Source organism: Paralichthys olivaceus, chromosome 11, assembly GCF_024713975.1.
Source record: "Paralichthys olivaceus isolate ysfri-2021 chromosome 11, ASM2471397v2, whole genome shotgun sequence".
Taxonomy (NCBI): Eukaryota; Metazoa; Chordata; class Actinopteri; order Pleuronectiformes; family Paralichthyidae; genus Paralichthys; species Paralichthys olivaceus.
Window position 1 is genome coordinate 14,155,559 of NC_091103.1, and position 18,223 is coordinate 14,173,781.

Below are 18,223 nucleotides of genomic sequence, written 5' to 3' on the forward strand. Positions count from 1 at the left end.
CATTCAGAAGGAATTTACTCAGATATGATCATGACCATGCGCATTACACTTGTATAGTGGCAGCTCCCTTTGTGTTTGTGTCGCGCGTGCGTGACAGAAACACACGCACACGCACACACGCACACACAGGGAAAGTGGAAGAGAGGGAGAGAGGGAGAGAATGAATTAAGTGAGGGAGTCCACACATAAAAACGCACCAGATGAAGTTACCTTCATGCATAGTTCATATTGGAAGTATTTATACTTTTAAAAACAAGTCATTAACAGCAGAGGTTCTCTCGTGCACGCGGCACCTGCTCTCTCGCAGGGGGGTGGACGGGATGGGAGGAGGTTCCAGCCTCAGACGCGGTCGCTCTCACACACTTCTTGCGCTCCCAGCTATTGGTGGAGAAGCACCGGTGGAGCTCACACAGTCGGTAACTAAGATAAACAATAAGAGACTCGCATCTATTTGAAAAAGATGGAAACATGACGTCGGGTTTGGAACGACCTGGAAACGGTGCGTAACTGAGACCGCCGGTGACGACGAGGAACTGTGCGTCTTTGGCACCGGAGGGAAGCGCCAAACTTCAGTAAGGAGCTGATCAATTAAGATACAAAAACAAGCACCTTCTCTGCAAGACTGAATATGTCTCCACTGACTGTTTCCTCTCATGCAAATATTTAATTACATTGTACTCTAAAGTGTGAGCTCATTTTGCTCCCCCTCTCTAACCGTGCAAATGCTGGAATGGCTCGTGGCTCTGTGCATTGTGATCCTGGTGGTCTTGATATGGCCAGGCTCCAAATATTTTGGCACCGAGAGCCCGCCGGGTGCTCTGCTGCAAGGACTGGGGATTCCACAGCAGGCGGTGAGAGACAAGACCGGGAGGTGCGTTTCGGAGCGGGAGGGGAGGGACGGTGCCCGGGCCGATGAGGAAGCACGCACCGTGGCACTGATCTGCAAACCCTCCGCGCTGGCCAACTACCTCCTGAAACACTGCAGGACTTTCAGCCATTACTCGCCGCGCGTCGGCTGGACGTGGCGGGCCAGCGCCTTCCTCCAGAGCGCGTACGAGGCGTGCTGGCCCTACGACAGTCCGGTCCAGTTCGTGCGGGACAACCTGCAGCTGAGCGATGACGGGCTTGTGGCCCTGGACTGGGCTGTGCCATCCTACCAGAAGCGACGCAGGACTTCCAGTCACTCCACCAGTCCGATTCTCCTCATCATCCCGAACTCCTTTGGGAAAATCACTAGAAATGTGTTGAAGGTAATCCATGCGTCTTACTCATGGACTCCACTGCATTTACTTTATTATAGAGTTGTACGGCCAGAAATAACCAGAGCTAATCAGATTCGGTACCTCATCCATCTTCAGCTTGATATCTCATCCATCTGCAGACTCCAGCATCATGATGCTGCATACACACTCCCAAAAAGCCATTTGTGTCCATTTCATTGATAAGATCAGGATCCCCTTACTAGATGGATTTTATAGCTGCTCTGTGTCTTGAATATATTATGACACCAACAAGATGTCAATAAGCAAGGGACTGTGTGTTTGTCATTGCACCAACAGTAGCAGTTAAAAGGTACATATCATATCAGAGTATCTTTATAACTGACATTCAAAGAAGTGATTGGCGCCTGGTATAAAGCGCATTCCTCTACCAAGGCACACCAGAAATGTAAATGATAAAAACTCATTGTTGAAGAAAGAGGTCAAAAAAAGAAGCAAACTTAATTTAAAATGAAGAAAAATAGAAACCATTTAATGTATGATACACTTTTAGACACAAATGTTATCTGCACAAAGTATTTTAACAAGGAAACAAATATAAAAAGAGGTCAGGATCATTTAAAGAAGAATTGGGACGATACAAATCAACAATGGCCATTGGGCAAAGGAAATGACTTGACTTTTACCAATGGTAAACTCAGTCTGAAGAAAAGGGCAGAATGATAAAAAAGGAGCAGAAGCATTACGAGTCTTTTAACTGCTCTTTCAATGCCTTGACTGAGGTAATTGAGTGAGGGATTACAAAGCATCCCTTGACTTCAGGGGCCAGTGGGAGTGCAGCGCTGCTCCACATGAATGCCTGTTGGCTCTCACATCACTCTGGGCACCTGGCGTCGCGCTAGCTCATTTCATCTCGCACTGTAAACTCTGTGTGCAAATTAGTCACCGGCTTCCTGTCAGCTCCATGTCAGAAATAACAAGTGTGCAACAACTGGATTGTCCCATCACAAGAAAATGGGTTTGATATCAATCTGGAGTGAATAGAGTGAATACTCACCAAGAAAAATAATAAAGAGATGACGAGTAACTCACATTCAGACAGATTTGTCTATTTTTTGGGCCATTATCTGGGTAGACACTATTTGTGATGCTCTCAGCCAGTTACGCTTGGGAGGACAGGAAGCAGAGGCCCCACAAGGGATATACACCAATTAAGATTTCTCCTGTCACTGGTGATTTTCACTGTATAAAGCAGTCAGCGTGTGTGCGTAGAAGACAGAGATAAAAAAGAGGTCATGTTTGCAAGGACACATGAGTCTATATCTGTGACACAGAGAGACTACAGAAGAGGAAATGTCTCTTTAACACAGCAAGCTGCAGAAACTGATGAATTTATAAATGAACCATCTCCTCTTAAATCATTCATATTTTTATACTTGGTTTGTTGTTGCTTCTTATTTAGTCCGCTACTGTTCACATCAGACAGTTTAAAATTAGTTCATTCAGTCTTTCATTCGTTTAGTTGGTTAATCAGTGAATTTACACAGGTCTCTCTGTCTTGTTTCTTCTGCTCCATCTCTGTCCTTCATCTTTATATATTCATGTTTTATATTTCTAAGTGGTCGCTCAACATTAAGCCAAATTTGCTCTTGTACTTTCTTGCTGAGGGTTAGATGAGAAGATTGATATATCACACGCATATCTTTGTGGTGGATATGAAGCTATGACCAGCAGCTGACTAGCTTAGCTTAGCATAAAGACCAGAAACAGAGGGAAAAAGCTCGCCTGGCTCAATCTGCAGGTAACAGAAACCTGCAGATATCCACATCTCTTAAACTCATCAAGTGAAATGTACACAAAAACATAAGCAAAAAGCTGTGTCAGATGTTGTGCATACCGCCCATCATATTTTCCTGAAAGAGCAGATAAGTTCGTGAGTAATTTCACTAGAATTTTCTGTGACTTTATTCAGTATGCACACGTTTTTATTTCATTTAGTTATGGAGAATGATGTGTAGATCACAAAAACACAAAAATGTTTTTTTATTAGACCATTCTTTTCACTTCACTATGTTTGAGGGAGCAGTTTTGGAATTCCCCAAATTCCATGTGGGAAGTGATAATAGCTTTAGACATGTGCAGTAAAAGCTTTTACATTAACAGCCTGGAATGGATCAGCGAGGGAAGTAATACCAGCAGAAAAACATCATCAAACCTAGTTTTGGACATTTCTTTATCATGTAAATATTACCAGCGACAATAGGTAAAATCCATTTCAGACAAGGCATGAATGTCTCCAGTTATCAAGCATCTGTTCATGTCAGAGTTTCAACTGGGCAAAGAAACGGGATTAGATCAGTGTAATGTCTTCGTCTCGTCTCTATGGGAATTTTACAGCTTGGTGTCGATGCACTGAGGCTAAACTGTTCATTAAGAGCAACAAACATTTACTCAGTGATGACAGTGAACAATGAGCATAAAGCTGAATTTGGTTTGAAGGTGTTTACGTACATCTTTGGTAAACACTAGGAATTATTGCCCATCGGTGCCGTCTTGTAGTATTCAACAATTCCTGGGAGCTTGTTGAGTGGACACGGGACACTGAAGAAGTTTTTCCCACACAATCAGCAAAATGCAAATTTGTCCCCCCACTTTTTCCTACATCAGTGTCTGGACCTACATCAGGTTTTGGCAGCAGTTCAGTCAATGACTCATGGGATATGTTGTTTTTTTTCTTAGCTTGAATGAAAAGCTATTGGCATTTTACCAACCACTAGTAGATTCTCATTTATCTTAGAAAACACTTATGATAAATACAGTTTTATGCTGGTCTAACAGGAATTACATTCAGAAATAGTTAGTGTTTTTCCTTTGGTGATGTTGTGTTCATTTATTCAAAGCTCCTCTCCGCTTTGGATGAGTGACTGTAATGATTATCACAGACAGAGTTCAAATCCTTCTTAAAGCGACAAAACAAGTCCATCATTTATTCAGCCTCTGTAAGAATTCACTCCATATCAAGGGTATCACAATTTTTTCATTCACCACTCTTGTCTCCTTTAATGCAGGAGATTAAGCCTTTTTCTCATTTAGGATTCATACAATTAGTTGGTTGAAAAAGTATTCTTTACAGTATGAAGTTGCTGGATGATTTAGAGCAAATAAAAAAATTCAACAAAATAGATTGTTGACAGAGGATAAAATCCACGTCTGGCCCTTGTCACAGGCCTGTTGAAGAGTATTTAGGCAAACTACTGACCTGGATAGACTGCGGAGCACTGCAGTGAGATGCTTTGTTGCTTTAATTGAATAACATCCTTAATTTAACTTGATTTGTGGCAACATGTGCCAACGTTTGTTCGACAGAAGTGGTGGTCTCACAGAAACAGGTCACATGACACTAGGATTTGAAGGGAATTGGTTGAACTTTTCAGGGGCCCTCATGTATTTATGTCAGTCATTGTTTCAGTAGAGGAGATAAGAGGAAGAAATGCAGTCTGTGTGTGTGTGTGGGAGGGAGGGACAGCCCTGGCATGTTGTCCAGTGTGGAGTCTATGCTGAAGGAATTTATCACTGCACTGACAGTTTATCAGCTCAACAAAAGTAAATGCACAGCTCAACGTAACACACGGCCTGAAACCTTCTGTCGGCAAATCTGGTTCAGAACAAAGCGGAATTTGCTTGATTTTCAGTCATGTATATTACTTCTCAAATAAGATCTCATGTTGTAACCGATGATGACCGGTGTTTAGTGTTTAGCTGCATGTGTCATGTGCAAATCACAGGTGGTATGATGACATCAGTTTTATAATTTATCCATCCATCCATTATCCCACTTGTCATGGTGAACTGGAGCAGTCCCAGCTGATATCAGGCGAGAGGCGGGGCACATCCTGGACAGTTAACCAGTGGATCACAGGGTCATCGTATACCTCTTTACTCCAAAATTAACAAATATATTGAGTTATATGAGTTTTCCTTTTATTTCCCCATGTGAGTCTGGTTCAATGTCACAAATCACCAGGAACCAACAAGTCAGAAAACTCAGTGTCTTGTGAGTGTTGCATCTTTCACGATACAAAGAAAAAAACACTTTTGCATGTTACCTAGATTTCAAAAATCCAATAATTGCACAATAGTTTATGTCTGTTTATGCTCCAGTGTCTGAGTGCAATGCACATCATAACGTCACGCTGCAGCAGCAAAATAAGAAAGACGAAATTAAAGCGCTAACCCTGGTGTCACGTTAAAACCCACATCTACTGAAGAATCATTTGAACAGGAAGTTAATGCTGATTATTTTCATTCCCACTGCAGACAATAGCCAGATCTGACACCTATTTTTCACCAAAATTAGTGGATATACACAGATTTTTTAAAACCCAGGTAAAGCAGCTGAAAAAAGGCAATTGACTCCTTTCCCATTTCTCTGGACTTTGCCTTTCTGTATTTTTCCCCCAGTGTGTCAAGCTTGATGTCATGAACGCACTAAAAACTGAGGCGCTCTCTCACCTTGCTGTCTGCCAAATTAGCACGTTCACTCAGGTGCCATGTTTCCATCAGTGCTGATCGGTGATGGAGCCGATAAAAAACCCTGTCTACTGCAGAGTCATTAGACCTGGGCTAGAACGCTGAATGTATCCATTCCCATTGCAACAAAAAGCTGATGTTAGTGGGGGGCTTTAGAAAACCCACGCTGACACAGAGAGAACATGCAAACTCCACAATAAAAGAACCAGGTTTTCTTGCTGTGAGGCAATAATGCTATAACCTTCGCAATTTATCTTTAAAAGTATTCCTCCTTCGTGATGAGTCATTGCTTCACACAAACTTTCAAACAATATAACAGATTTAGCCTTTGTAAATATATAAAGCCTTTCTAATATCCTTGGATATGGTCAATTCTCCCTGACTACTTTCTTCTTGAGTTCCATCCACAGTCTGTGTTTAGCAGTTATCACAGTGCAGTTCCTCCTCATCGTTGATTGTGCCTGGGTGACTCACACAGTGTATCACCACACTGTGTGACGGTAGTTTACACCGTGCAGCTGTAGCTTACAAATACCAGAGCATGCAGGCATAACCGGGTCAACGTCACATCGCCTGATTCAATCTGAGGCACAACATTCATCACTCGGCTGCAGCTCGTTTGATATGTTAAATATCTCACTACCTGCGGAAAGGAAGAACTGAATAAACATGATTCAGACTCATTTAAAGATGCTCTTCACTTCCCCTCACATGTTCGTCTTGAATCTCAGTGATCCAACGTTGTCTTTGGAAGAGGCTGATGAATGACTGAGTGAATGAATGAGGTTCCAGTGTATTAGATCTGCTCGGAGCTTTACTCACTCTGCCTGTATCCGGCTGAGTAAATCCTCTTCTTATATAGAAAGGGGAAAAAATATGACTGCAGTGTCTCTGGGCTGGTAAATATTTAATGCTGTGATTCTGTAGCTGCTCCTGCAGTATCCTGGGGTTTCTGTAAATCTAAAGCAAAAATGAAACTCATTTCAAATCTGACACTTTATCTGCTTCGAACCTTTGAGAAAAGTGGAAAACTTCTCTTCTCTGTGATGAGTTGAAGTTTTTTGCTGTAGTTTCCAGACACTGACGTGGATGATTAATTGTAAAGGTAAATTTCAGAGGCTCGGATGGAATAATCATCATTTCTTCTCTGCAGGGAGAGCCTCTCAATTTATATATGGGGAATGTCATTTCTGCTCAAATCAAAACGTTGCAGCCCCGCCCAGCTCATACAGTTTTAAGCTGTGGGCTTATTAATATGTTTGTATAATCATTTGTCTGTTTAGATAAAAATAAAGTGATGAGAATATGTGGTATCTATGGTGAATGCACTGTATTTAAAAAGCACTTTATCTAGTCCTATCGACCACTTAAGGTGCTTTACACTGCACCATTTACCCATTCACACACCCGTCAATGCAGTGCTACTATATGCTGCACTTCTATCAAACACAATTCACAGATATACAGCAATATATGATTTAGCCTCTTGCCCAAGGACACATGTGGACTGGAGGCAATGGGGATTGAACCACCGATCTTCTATGTAGTACAATCCGCTCTACCTTCAGAGTGCATTTTCAATTGATTTGGCTGTAAAGAATGAATTCATTTATTCAGCACCAATGACTTGACCGCCCTGATATCTCATGTTGTCACATTCATGCAGCAGAAACAGTGAGTGGTGATATTTCTCTCCAGTGAAAGTGCAGTCCTCCTGCCAGAGACATGAGATCACAGGTTTCCACACTCGAGTCCTTTCTGCTCTCCTGCTGCCAACACAGCTCCCAGTCCTTTTCAGGGAACGCTGCATCGTGAGGGTTGTGGCTTTTCTCAGCAGCTGGTTGTGGGCTGCATGGGCACCATCTTAACAAATCACATTGTGCATAATAGCCTTCACCAACCCCCCCCATTTAGAACTGCCTCTATAATGACTGTACATCTTTCACTTACACATAGCACCATCCTGGCTCACGATGATTTGTTGATGGGGATGAATCTCTCATTAACTGTATATATATATATATATATATATATATATATATATATATATATATATATATTGTATATATCCCAATGCAGTGCCTTCACATTGTGGCCCATCTACTGTATGTCAACATCAGTGGGAAAATATGGCCACTGACGCCATATCTATAGGTGTGTGTGTGTCACTTAAATATATAATTGTTCATATTATTTTACACTTTAAATGAATGCTAAGATACAATTTCAAAGTGAAAAATTATGAGTTTGTGTTATCTTTACTCTAAATCAGTTCTAATACCTGGAACCACTGATTTATATAGAAGACTATATATATATATATGTTAAACAACAGTGGGTTGCATGTTATTCAGTGGTATGACAAAATGTTTACTGTGTCAGTAAAGTGATAGCACTTAACTTGTTCTGGTGTATGACTGTGAACACCTCAAGCATGGTAAACAACACAGTAAAACACTTAAACCTGTTGGTTTACTGTTTTTTTTTTTTTTTACCTCTGCCAGTAAATGGTTATTTCTTTTTCCATGCAATAAAAAGCACCTCCATTAATGTTCAGGCGTTACAAGTGCACAGATTTTTTAGAGAGCAAAATGGAAACTGAAACTTCTAAAAGGAGTCATTGTTGAATTCTGAGATCTAACAACCGATTGACTAGGCAGCACAAAAACAACCATGCAGCACAAAAACGGACAAATAACTCTCTTTTCTATGGTAAGAAAACCAACTAACACCCTTTAACCCTTTAGACACATTCACTCGCAGGTCAAATGACTCTACAGTAGACAGGTTGTAATTGGGTCTGGCTCGGATCAGCAGTGATGGATGGTAAGACAGCGAGGTGAGAGAGCGTCGAACATAAAGAATCATAAAGGTAAACTCCTCCCCTTGCAATGGGAAAGGGGTCAATCACATTTTAGTGAGTTTACCCGTGTTTAAAAACCTGCATATACTGTATGTACTAATTATGGTGTAAAAGATGTATAACACGATTTAAAAACATTTTTTTTTATTCAAATCAAAAGAGTTAACTCCCCAGCAGATCTTCCATGATGCACTCACTCCACTTACACGTTTTACACATGTGATCAATTTTCCAAGTTGATAGATGATAAATCAAGTATGTGGACATAATAGAATAAATTGTTGAGACCAGTCCACTGGGGCTGCAGAGCTGTTTGAGATGGATGTGTGGAGAGAGCTTTGTTCCAAAGCACATTAGTGTGCATTGCTGTGCAGAGTGGAGATAGAAAAATAAAGATGTGCCAGGTAGATTTAAATGTTTCTGGATATCTTGAATTGCCTGGAGGCTGACAGGTACTAAGGGAATAAATTTGTTGGCTTCCAAATTGGAGGCTGTTATGAAAGATGTGAGAGTGAAGACAGTTAAACAAAATTTTGCAATGCTTTGTGGCAGGAGACCAGTGAGAGATTGCTTCAGTCGTTATTCAGCCAAATTTCCTTCCTGATTATTGACTCACTGAAATGCTGACGTAGATCATATATTGTAACCTGTGAAGGGGACGCCATGTTTTCTTTTACTTGCTCCAGGACACACAAGAAGCAGGATTTAACCATTCGGAGACCAATGATATCACTGGAAGTTATGTAACCAAATTTCCTTTGGCGTTTTTGTGTTTGGAGAGTCAACCATTTCAGTGTTATATTCCCCCATATAAATCCAGATGTTGAAGAAAGGCATCGTTGAGCGGACACATTTTTGGAGAAACATGTTCATCCTTTTATTTATTTTTCTAACCCCTCTCTCCAGTTGTGTGAAGCTGCACTGGCCCACGGCTACCTGCCTGCCGTCTTCAACCGCCGCAGCCACAACAACACCCCGCTCACCACCCTCAAACTGCAGCAGTTTGGAGACCCGGCGGATTTGCGCGAGGCCGTGCGCTACATTCGCCACAGGCAGCCTGCTGGGAGACTCTACGCAGTGAGCGAGAGCAGTGGGTCGGGCCTCCTCCTGTCGTACCTGGGGGAGTGCGGATCGTCGAGTTATGTGACGGCAGCTGTCTGCCTGTCGCCCATGTTCCGCTGCCAGAGCTGGTTTGAGAACGGGCTGTGCTGGCCCCTGCAGTGGGCGCTGGTGCTCTACCAGAAGATTTGTCTCAGCAGGTATTGAGAGAAACATGGTGTTTATCAGTTAGATAATGAGAAATGGGTACGAAACATGGTCTGAAAAGCTTGGATCAAAGTATCACTGGTGAGGAAAGATTGATTCTGCTTGATTGCTCTTAAAGAGTAGATCTAGATTATTACTGCTTCGATTTTAGTTCATATTTTCGGCCATCAATTCTATTTCATTTTGGCAATAACACCATACTCACCAGAGTTATTTCACAGATCTGGGAGCAAAGTGATGTCACTAAAACAAAGTTAGAAAGAAACCAACAGAAAGAGGTTTTCAAAGGTATAAGTCATAGATTTTATAAGTAGATGGACGACTCGATTCTATTTCCTCCCACTGTCTAGACATGAAGCTAAAATATCCTGGACATAAATGCTGCCATCAAGTGCTTATGGAGCCCAAGTCTGCACACTAGCAATCAGGGGATGTAGCTGTGGTAGCGAGGTCCCATTGATACATGTTCTCAGCCAATCATGTGTCAGTCTCAGCTGTCAATCATGATGTTTCACCCTGTTTTTATCAAATAACTCATTTAAAACCAAACTTACTGAAATTCAAATTAGCATTTGAACAAACAACACTGTGAAAACAACCTAAAATGAGAGAAACCATCGTTTAAAAAATGTTTGTTTGACTTTGGTCCATTGTCCCATCTACTAACATAGACGAGGCGGAATTTATGACCTATACTGTTGCCAGCCACCAGATGGTATCGGGATTCTTTAGCTTCACTTCTGGGTAGCAGACAAGTCTTCTATCTTTATATACAGTCAATGGCACAGGTCAGGTGGACGCAAAGGTGAAACGTTCCATTCTTACACTCTACTAAGTGCAGAACGTGTTTCAAAATTAATCAAGAAATAATTAGTTTCTTGTGCTGTCGGACATCTTTGTGCTGATGTTGTTTCATAACCAGACATCAGCAGTTGGCTTGAGTACTCACCAATATAAGGCAGAACAATGAAATTATATGAAAATTAATTAATTAACTATTTCTATTGGTTTTAATATGAAAGGAAATTTCTGATATACAGTATAACACATTCAAATCCTATTGGAAAATGGTGCATTAGTGGAAGAGAGCGTAATTCTTGGTAGACGGGAAGATATAAATGGCTCCTTCTCTTCTTTCACTTTACTCTGGGAGGAAATCACAGAGGAGAAGAAATGCAGCTTCAAGAGGCTTCTGCATGAAGAATGTGATATGAACAGGATGGTCTAAATTCTCAGCAAAGAGGGAAACCAGCTCAAAGGGGATTGTAATGAAAGCAGATACTCACTAACCATTTATTGGACAAATAAGGAAACAATCAAGTTTCTGTAGCAACAGATGGGCAGCTCAGTGTCAGGCCATTGATTCTGAGAAACACCGTGACCCGGCTGAGGTTTCTTGAATCAATGTCAATAAGGAACATGAGACCAGTGCAGCTCCCCAGAATTGATTTACTTGTTTTTTGGTCTTGTTGTCTCTGTTTACGTGTGTGTGTGTGTGTGCACATTATTTTTTGTTGTTTAAACGTGTGTGTATATGTAGGTACAGGACGGTGCTGGGTGAGACCATAAAGACAGACAGCCTGTTTTCTAGCTGTTCCTTACGCAGCCTGGAGGAGGCGCTGTTCTGTCAGACTGGACCTGAGGGCCCTGCACCATCAGCAGCAGCAGCAGCGACAGGAAGCAGCGGTAGCACCAATACATCAGGTACCTGGGAGGCCTACTGGGAACGTAACGAACCCTTGAGAGATGTGGACGAAGTGGCCATCCCTGTTCTGAGCGTGTGCGCTCGGGATGACCCGGTACGCGGGGACACCCACTCCACCATACCCTTGGAACTCTTTGAGACCAACCCACACTTTTTTCTCCTCCTAACGGACCGTGGAGGTCACTGTGGTTTCTCCACCCAGTCTGAGGGGAGTGGTGCTGGTGCATTCAGTGCAGCCGGCTCTCCAGCCGCACCGAGCCGTGGGACCAATTGGAGCCACAGAGCTCTGCTGGAATTCTTCAGGGCGACCACAGACTTCTTTGCTGCCGAGGAGAGAGCAAAGCAGCTCGCCGCGAGGAGGAGGGGGCTGGGTGGAGGGTCAGGGGGCAGGTTTTTCCGGCACCGCAGCGTCAGTACATGTAAAAGGGTGCCAGCGTGTTCCCATAATATCCACGCCATTTACAACTGGCAGAGGTCCTACACACGGTGAGGGATCTTAATGGAGTTTAATGGACTGCACTGATGCACTGGGATGTGACGCTCGCAGGCTTTTCTCTGCCTGTGAGACACTCACACACAAAGTTCTATGATAACAAAACTAGAAATGGGCAGAGACTGCACAGTGCTGAGGTGATGGAGTAAAGTGAACCATAAAACACTCTGACTTGAAAAACCGACAGGCCACAAGTTTGCATGCAATTGATACTAAACCCTCAAGATGAGAGGCTGTATATTTTTCTATGGACTGATTTAGGTTATTAATTCATCAGTTCATCTGTTTTACACAGTTTGCTACATTTTCAGCCATATTTGGGATATTTAAAACCTTTACACTCAGTGTAATATTTATCTGTTAATGTTTTCATTTCTGAAGGATATTTTTTATTCAGGAGAAACGTCTTGTGCCTAGAGAGTAGAAGGGAAAAAAATCCAGTGAAGATTTCAAAGGAATTTGAGCAAAATGTCAAATGAGTCTAAAGGACTTGTTGTTGGACATTGTTATTGTAATGAAAACATTAAAGACGCCTTACTGTGTTCATCATCAACCAATGTTCTCTTCGTTATTGGGAAATGGTCGTGTTTCCCAGAATAGAGGAACTTGTTGCAGCTTTTAGAGGAAAGTCTGTGTCATGAGGTTATGATCTGTTAATGAGCTGAGGAACTGGAAGCGCTTTGTGAGTTTTCCAATCTCATCACTTCAACTCTGTGCTCCAAGGTTTCCCTGGTTGTCTGTTCAGATCTAATGATGGTGAAACTGTGAGAATGTTTTTTGTCGTTGAAGTGTAAGTCAAAATCTGAGTCCCTGGAGATCTTGTTTTTTGGGTTAATTCTTGGGCATTAAGCAAATACTTAATTTGACAAATTATGCCACAGGATAATATATGATATTTCTATCATAAATTATCCCCCCCACTTGGATTAATTGGCATTTTAAATCTTTTCACTTCATTTGTCATTATCATTATCTTTACACTAGTGTTGTTATCTGTGGACTTGTCAAACTCCTGCATAGTCAACACTTACCAACACTCCCTATGATAACACAGGCCCCCAAGCCATTCTGTTTGTGTGTGTGTGTGTGTGTGTGTGTGTGTGTGTGTGTGAGAAAGTCACTTTAGTATTTGTCCACCCACTGTGCCTCATACACTCCGACAGCTGGAACACAGCGGTGTACACAAAGACACACATAGAAAATGTGCTGGCGGACACTGTCAACAAACACACATCTTTGCCATCACACACACAAACGAAGACTCCACAATATACACACATAAGACACACAACAGGCATGCAAACAAGCTGTCACATAGATGGAGGATATTTTTAGACTCGTTATCTACAGAATGATTCACCGTCCTGTGACACACACACTGACACATATGTGACAATTACATATTAATGACACTGTTCATATTGTAGACAGGGCCTCTGTGAAAGTAATCTGAAGCGATACCAAGATAAAAAATATGCCTCATTCTAAACTCAATTGAAATATGGAGTATTTGTGAAAATATGATTTTCCAAAAGTGGACTGAAACACAAAACCTTGTATTTCATTTTCTATTTATTTTCTAGTATGAGTTATACTGACTTTGTTGCCATTGTGAAATAACTGTTTTTGACTGTAATTGCATAACAATCCACACGGGGACTGGTGAGAGCAGTTGTATGTTATCCTCTTCAACTTTCTTTTCTTTGTTTTGTTTTTACATTATTTCTACTTATCAGATTAGAATGACAATCAACGGCCTGACTCACTCGAAGAGGGACTCACAAACCAAAAGAGTAGCACAGCTATCATGTACCAGTAGACACATACTGTATGTTGTAGAGATTCAAGATTCCCTTTATATCACTCACACACCACACACAAGACAAGTGGAGAGCAGAACGAAATGACATTGCATCCACATGAATGTATCTGTTGATGCTATGATGAAGATGGCATAAAGGCTATATAAAGTAAAAAATAGTAGTAATTTAAGCAAAAGAATAAATAGATAAATATGGTACAAAAACAAGATATCACATGCAACTGAATGAAGTCACACATAATAAATGGACAGATGAATAAGATTTAATTAGACATGATTATTGCACATTTTGGATGAAATTGCACACACACACACACACACACATATAAATGTAACAGACATGGTGAATTTTGAAATGTTGCACACATTCCAAGAGTATGCATATAGAGAAGATAGGTAGACTACAAGCATTTACTGAAGACTATGTGCGCTACACCTATAAACACACATGGACAGCACATGCTGTGAAAGAAGTGACTGCAGGGGGAACATGCAAAAAGGGCTTCATACAACCTGTCCTGTTTTGTTGTTGACACTGCGTTTCATAATTTATGGCCAAAAGTAGAAACCGTTTCCACACAATAAAACACTGGCTTTCATTGGCCCCGAGCAAATTAAGCCATTAAGATAGAATTGCCCTTTCCAACTTTGCTTATTCAATTCAGTGCGAATTGTCTCCCTCAATGATCAGCGACTGATTTAATTAAAATGATGGATATTTAATTAACAGAGGACCTGACATTTCCATCACTTTGATTATACCAAATCACAGGTTCCTCTAAATTGAGATGCAAGTTTAATTGGGGATTTGTTGACTTGGCACAAACTTAATATGTGTGTTTCATCCTGTACCTTCACAGTGATTGTTTTATTAGAATCTCAGCAGGAATAAAGAGGTGACTATAAGTGGTGAGAGGCTGCTTAATGAAAACATTTATTTATTGAATATACAACAGGAAAGTATTAAACAAGAAATGTGATTTAGACTTAATGACTGGTTGTTTTCCCAAAGTTGTTCTGATAGAATACAGTTGAAGCATTGTGTTTTTATCTGTTTTTTGCTGCTATATACCCTTATTTGTCTGATATGACATAACTTATATAAAGGTGGATGATGCGTCTCCACTTCCTCCCATCCAGAAAAAAAGCCAAAAATGTTCCTGATATGAAGGCTGCCGTATTTCCAGTTCAGCTTATGCTACACAGGCTCACTTTAAAGTGATTATTTACTCGTAGTATGTGTTTATTTTCTATAGAATTTTTAATTTTGCCTATAGTATTTTTTATTTAATTTTTGTGTCTCATATGTTTTCTATTTTTATAATAGTACACCACATCAAATATGGATATGTGAACCTGCTTGGCAATAAAACCAGATTCTGATATCTGAGGACATTTAGGCTAAAAACATGGTGTAACTGATGCCGTTTCAAGTCACATTTGAATGGCGGGGCTTACAGGCACTTGGATGACACCACAGGAGCAGTATGGAGGCCTTTTATGTTTTCCTGTTGTTTTTTTTACACTTGAAGAAGTGGTCACCATTTACTTCAATTATATTTCATTTGGCTGCAATGCTGTTTACCCCTGAAACTCCAAAAGTGTTTTCTGGACTCAAACACTTCACCCACCCCTCCATTGGCATAGTAGTGAATCAGTGAATTTTTATTTTTGGGTGAACTATCTCTTTAATGCATTTTGATAACAGTGTCTCCATTGGGTGTCTTTCAATGACAGCTCTGAACCACTCTCCCTGAAATCTTACCTGAAATCATTAAAGATCAAGAGCGACAAAACCCTCAGATCTGCTCAGCATAGTAACTCAATCATGAAAATGTCCATTGTACAGGATCCAACTCTTCAAATAGCGTCCCTCAAGAAAATCTACCATATATTTGAACTGGCGTGGTTGTGTTTTTACTATGATTTCACAGAAAATAGCTGGAATGCCAGAACGTTTGTATAGTCACGTTAGAGACTTTTTAGCTAAAAAGTGTTATCAGAGTCTCCTTGGAGCCAACACAACCACATGTAATCAGAGAGATCCTAGCAACCAGCAGGCCAACAAAAATACAAACCAGATGTTCAGCTTTGGGTCACTGACAGTTTAATTGTACTATAGTTTGGATGATAATCAGCCGGTGAGGAATGGGAGTGTTTGGCGTTTCATTGTTGGCCCTGCTCCCCTATAAGAGTTATCCTGAGCAGTGGTGGTGTTTATAGTGGAGGACTTCTGGAATATCTGGTGTTTACGTGTGTATAACTTAAATTAAACACCAGAGATAGTCCTTTTTTGTTATATGACTCCCAGTTTTCTGTTTATTATAAAAAGGTCGAGTGGTATATACATTTTGGTTGATGTTAATTCTGTGTGACATGTTGGCTCGGCAGCTCCAGAGCTCAGCGTGAAAACTGAATTATTATACTTGACATACAGAGTTGAGATGAAAGTTGGCATCAGCTATTAGCTTGTGTGAAATGATCCAGGTAACTGTATTAGAGAAAGATCAGAGTTGCTACCTTGTTAGTCACATTTCTTGAGGAAAGGTAATTACGCAGTCTATTACTTTCTGTGTATGGATAAGTGATTAATGATGATTGCTGATTTTGATTAGCACTGCTACAATAATTACTTTTAGTGTTGGGTGGGATTATATATATAATTTCTTCTTTTTGTGTTTTAATCAGGGATTCTTTTTGGATGACCTGGGATCCATTATCTTGTTCCTGTTTTTCATTTTGTTCTCTTTAAAAGCCCAGTGAATTACATTAAATTAAGTCAATTAAATACCCGCTGTCAGTACAACCAGAGATATACAGTATAAAACTACTTTGATCATGGTCGCCATCTTGTGGATCTTTGGGAGAAAAGTAACTTTGCTTTAAGTCCCTCTATAAATATACAAACATGTAGAAAATATATTGCAGTTGCAAGCAGCTACAGGGGCATTTCATTAATAATGTATTTATTATTATTATTGTGAATAATAATAATATGTCATGTATTATAACTTTGGCTTTCTCTCATGCAGCAGCCTCCATCTATGGGAGTACCATATCTGCTTACTAGTATGTTATAACAAGTTACAACCCATTCATTACTGCTTTTAAAAAATGGACACTTAAAGCATCATTGTGTCTGCATGAATTTAATATGTATTTTACTTATTTTAGTTGAAAATGTACAGTATTAGTAAGTCTGTTAAGATTATGGCATGATGGGGACAAAGAGAATCTCCTGGGGTTACAGTATTATATATAAGCGCATTGATAGTTGGTTAATTGAGCTGTTATAATCTTAATTTAATTTAAAAGTTATTCAGAAAATCATTTAGTCCCTGACATTATAAAGAGGCTGTGGAAGCCAAAGATAAAGAATAAAGATAATAAGTTTAATCACTGCAGAGCTCTGAGTCACATCGTTATTTAACACTGCTTTACATCCATAACCCTTTGAATAGGTCTGTCTGCTTCTTCAATGATGCCTTATCAAGACTACTTGACCTACTTGCTCATCCAAATTACCTAAGCATGTCATCCAACGTCGCCATGGAGACCTCCTCCTCCTTCTCTTCATCCTCTGCTGTGTCGGCCTGCAGATGGCAGCATCAACAAAGGTTTCTGTGTGGAGTGTTCCACGCTGGGCTCCTCCTGGGGTTCACTCTGCTCTCACACAATGACGCAGCTATCTCTGCTTTTGGCTTGGAAACTGTCTTATATTTAGCACATCGTTTAAAATTAGAGCCCAGCACATGGGCAATAAATTTAGCTGGCAGTTAAAATAGATATCTGCAGAGTCATTCAAATGGGACTCAGCGCACACATATGTCCTGTGTGAGGACTGTGAAGATGTAAGGGAAGAAGTTAAAACTCTCTGACCAAGCTTTTAATTTGTTGTGTATCCAAAATGGATCCTTGGTTGTGCTGAGTCATGTTCCGTGTATATTGTGCATTCATGAAATGTGTGACAAAGGTTACTTGAGTCACGTGACTCCACAGTGAAGGAGTGTGAACAAACTAAGCTGTTTAGGGCAAACTGATTAGCTGCTTGCATTGCTACAAGCCACATACTGAAATTGATTATAGATTTAGTTTCATGTACATGTCCGTTATTGATATTAACTCGTTTTTAATTGTTTTCACTGTACAGAGGAGACATGAGGAGCATATAGACAGCACCTGTGTATTTCAATGTGCAGCGTAAAAGAACTAATGTGTTATTAAGGCGTTTTTGTTTCAACATTGAGAGCAACTTTTATTATTCAGAGAATAATTGATGGATCTTGAAGAAATATTTGTATTTTGTTTCTTCTCATTTGGTAGT

The 18,223-nt window shown here is 40.5% G+C and overlaps 1 protein-coding gene across 1 annotated transcript; it reads left to right on the forward strand.

Annotated features, from left to right (window-relative positions):
* The first annotated feature begins 241 nt into the window (after positions 1 to 241).
* On the forward strand, positions 242 to 16,687 carry abhd15a (abhydrolase domain containing 15a). The gene is made up of 3 exons (XM_020087900.2): positions 242 to 1,250; positions 9,520 to 9,872; positions 11,420 to 16,687. Exons 1-3 carry the CDS (start codon positions 723 to 725, stop codon positions 12,072 to 12,074), a joined length of 1,536 nt encoding a protein of 511 aa, XP_019943459.2. The 5' UTR covers positions 242 to 722; the 3' UTR covers positions 12,075 to 16,687.
* The last annotated feature ends 1,536 nt before the right edge of the window (positions 16,688 to 18,223 follow it).

What these genes read in the sequence shown, in the direction of transcription:
- abhd15a (XM_020087900.2), top strand. Translation starts at nt 723, where the DNA reads ATGCTGGAATGGCTCGTGGCTCTGTGCATTGTGATCCTGGTGGTCTTG. An exon ending in TCACTAGAAATGTGTTGAAG is followed by an intron (nt 1,251 to 9,519) that starts GTAATCCATGCG and finishes CCCTCTCTCCAG; the next exon opens with TTGTGTGAAGCTGCACTGGC. An exon ending in CAGAAGATTTGTCTCAGCAG is followed by an intron (nt 9,873 to 11,419) that starts GTATTGAGAGAA and finishes GTGTATATGTAG; the next exon opens with GTACAGGACGGTGCTGGGTG.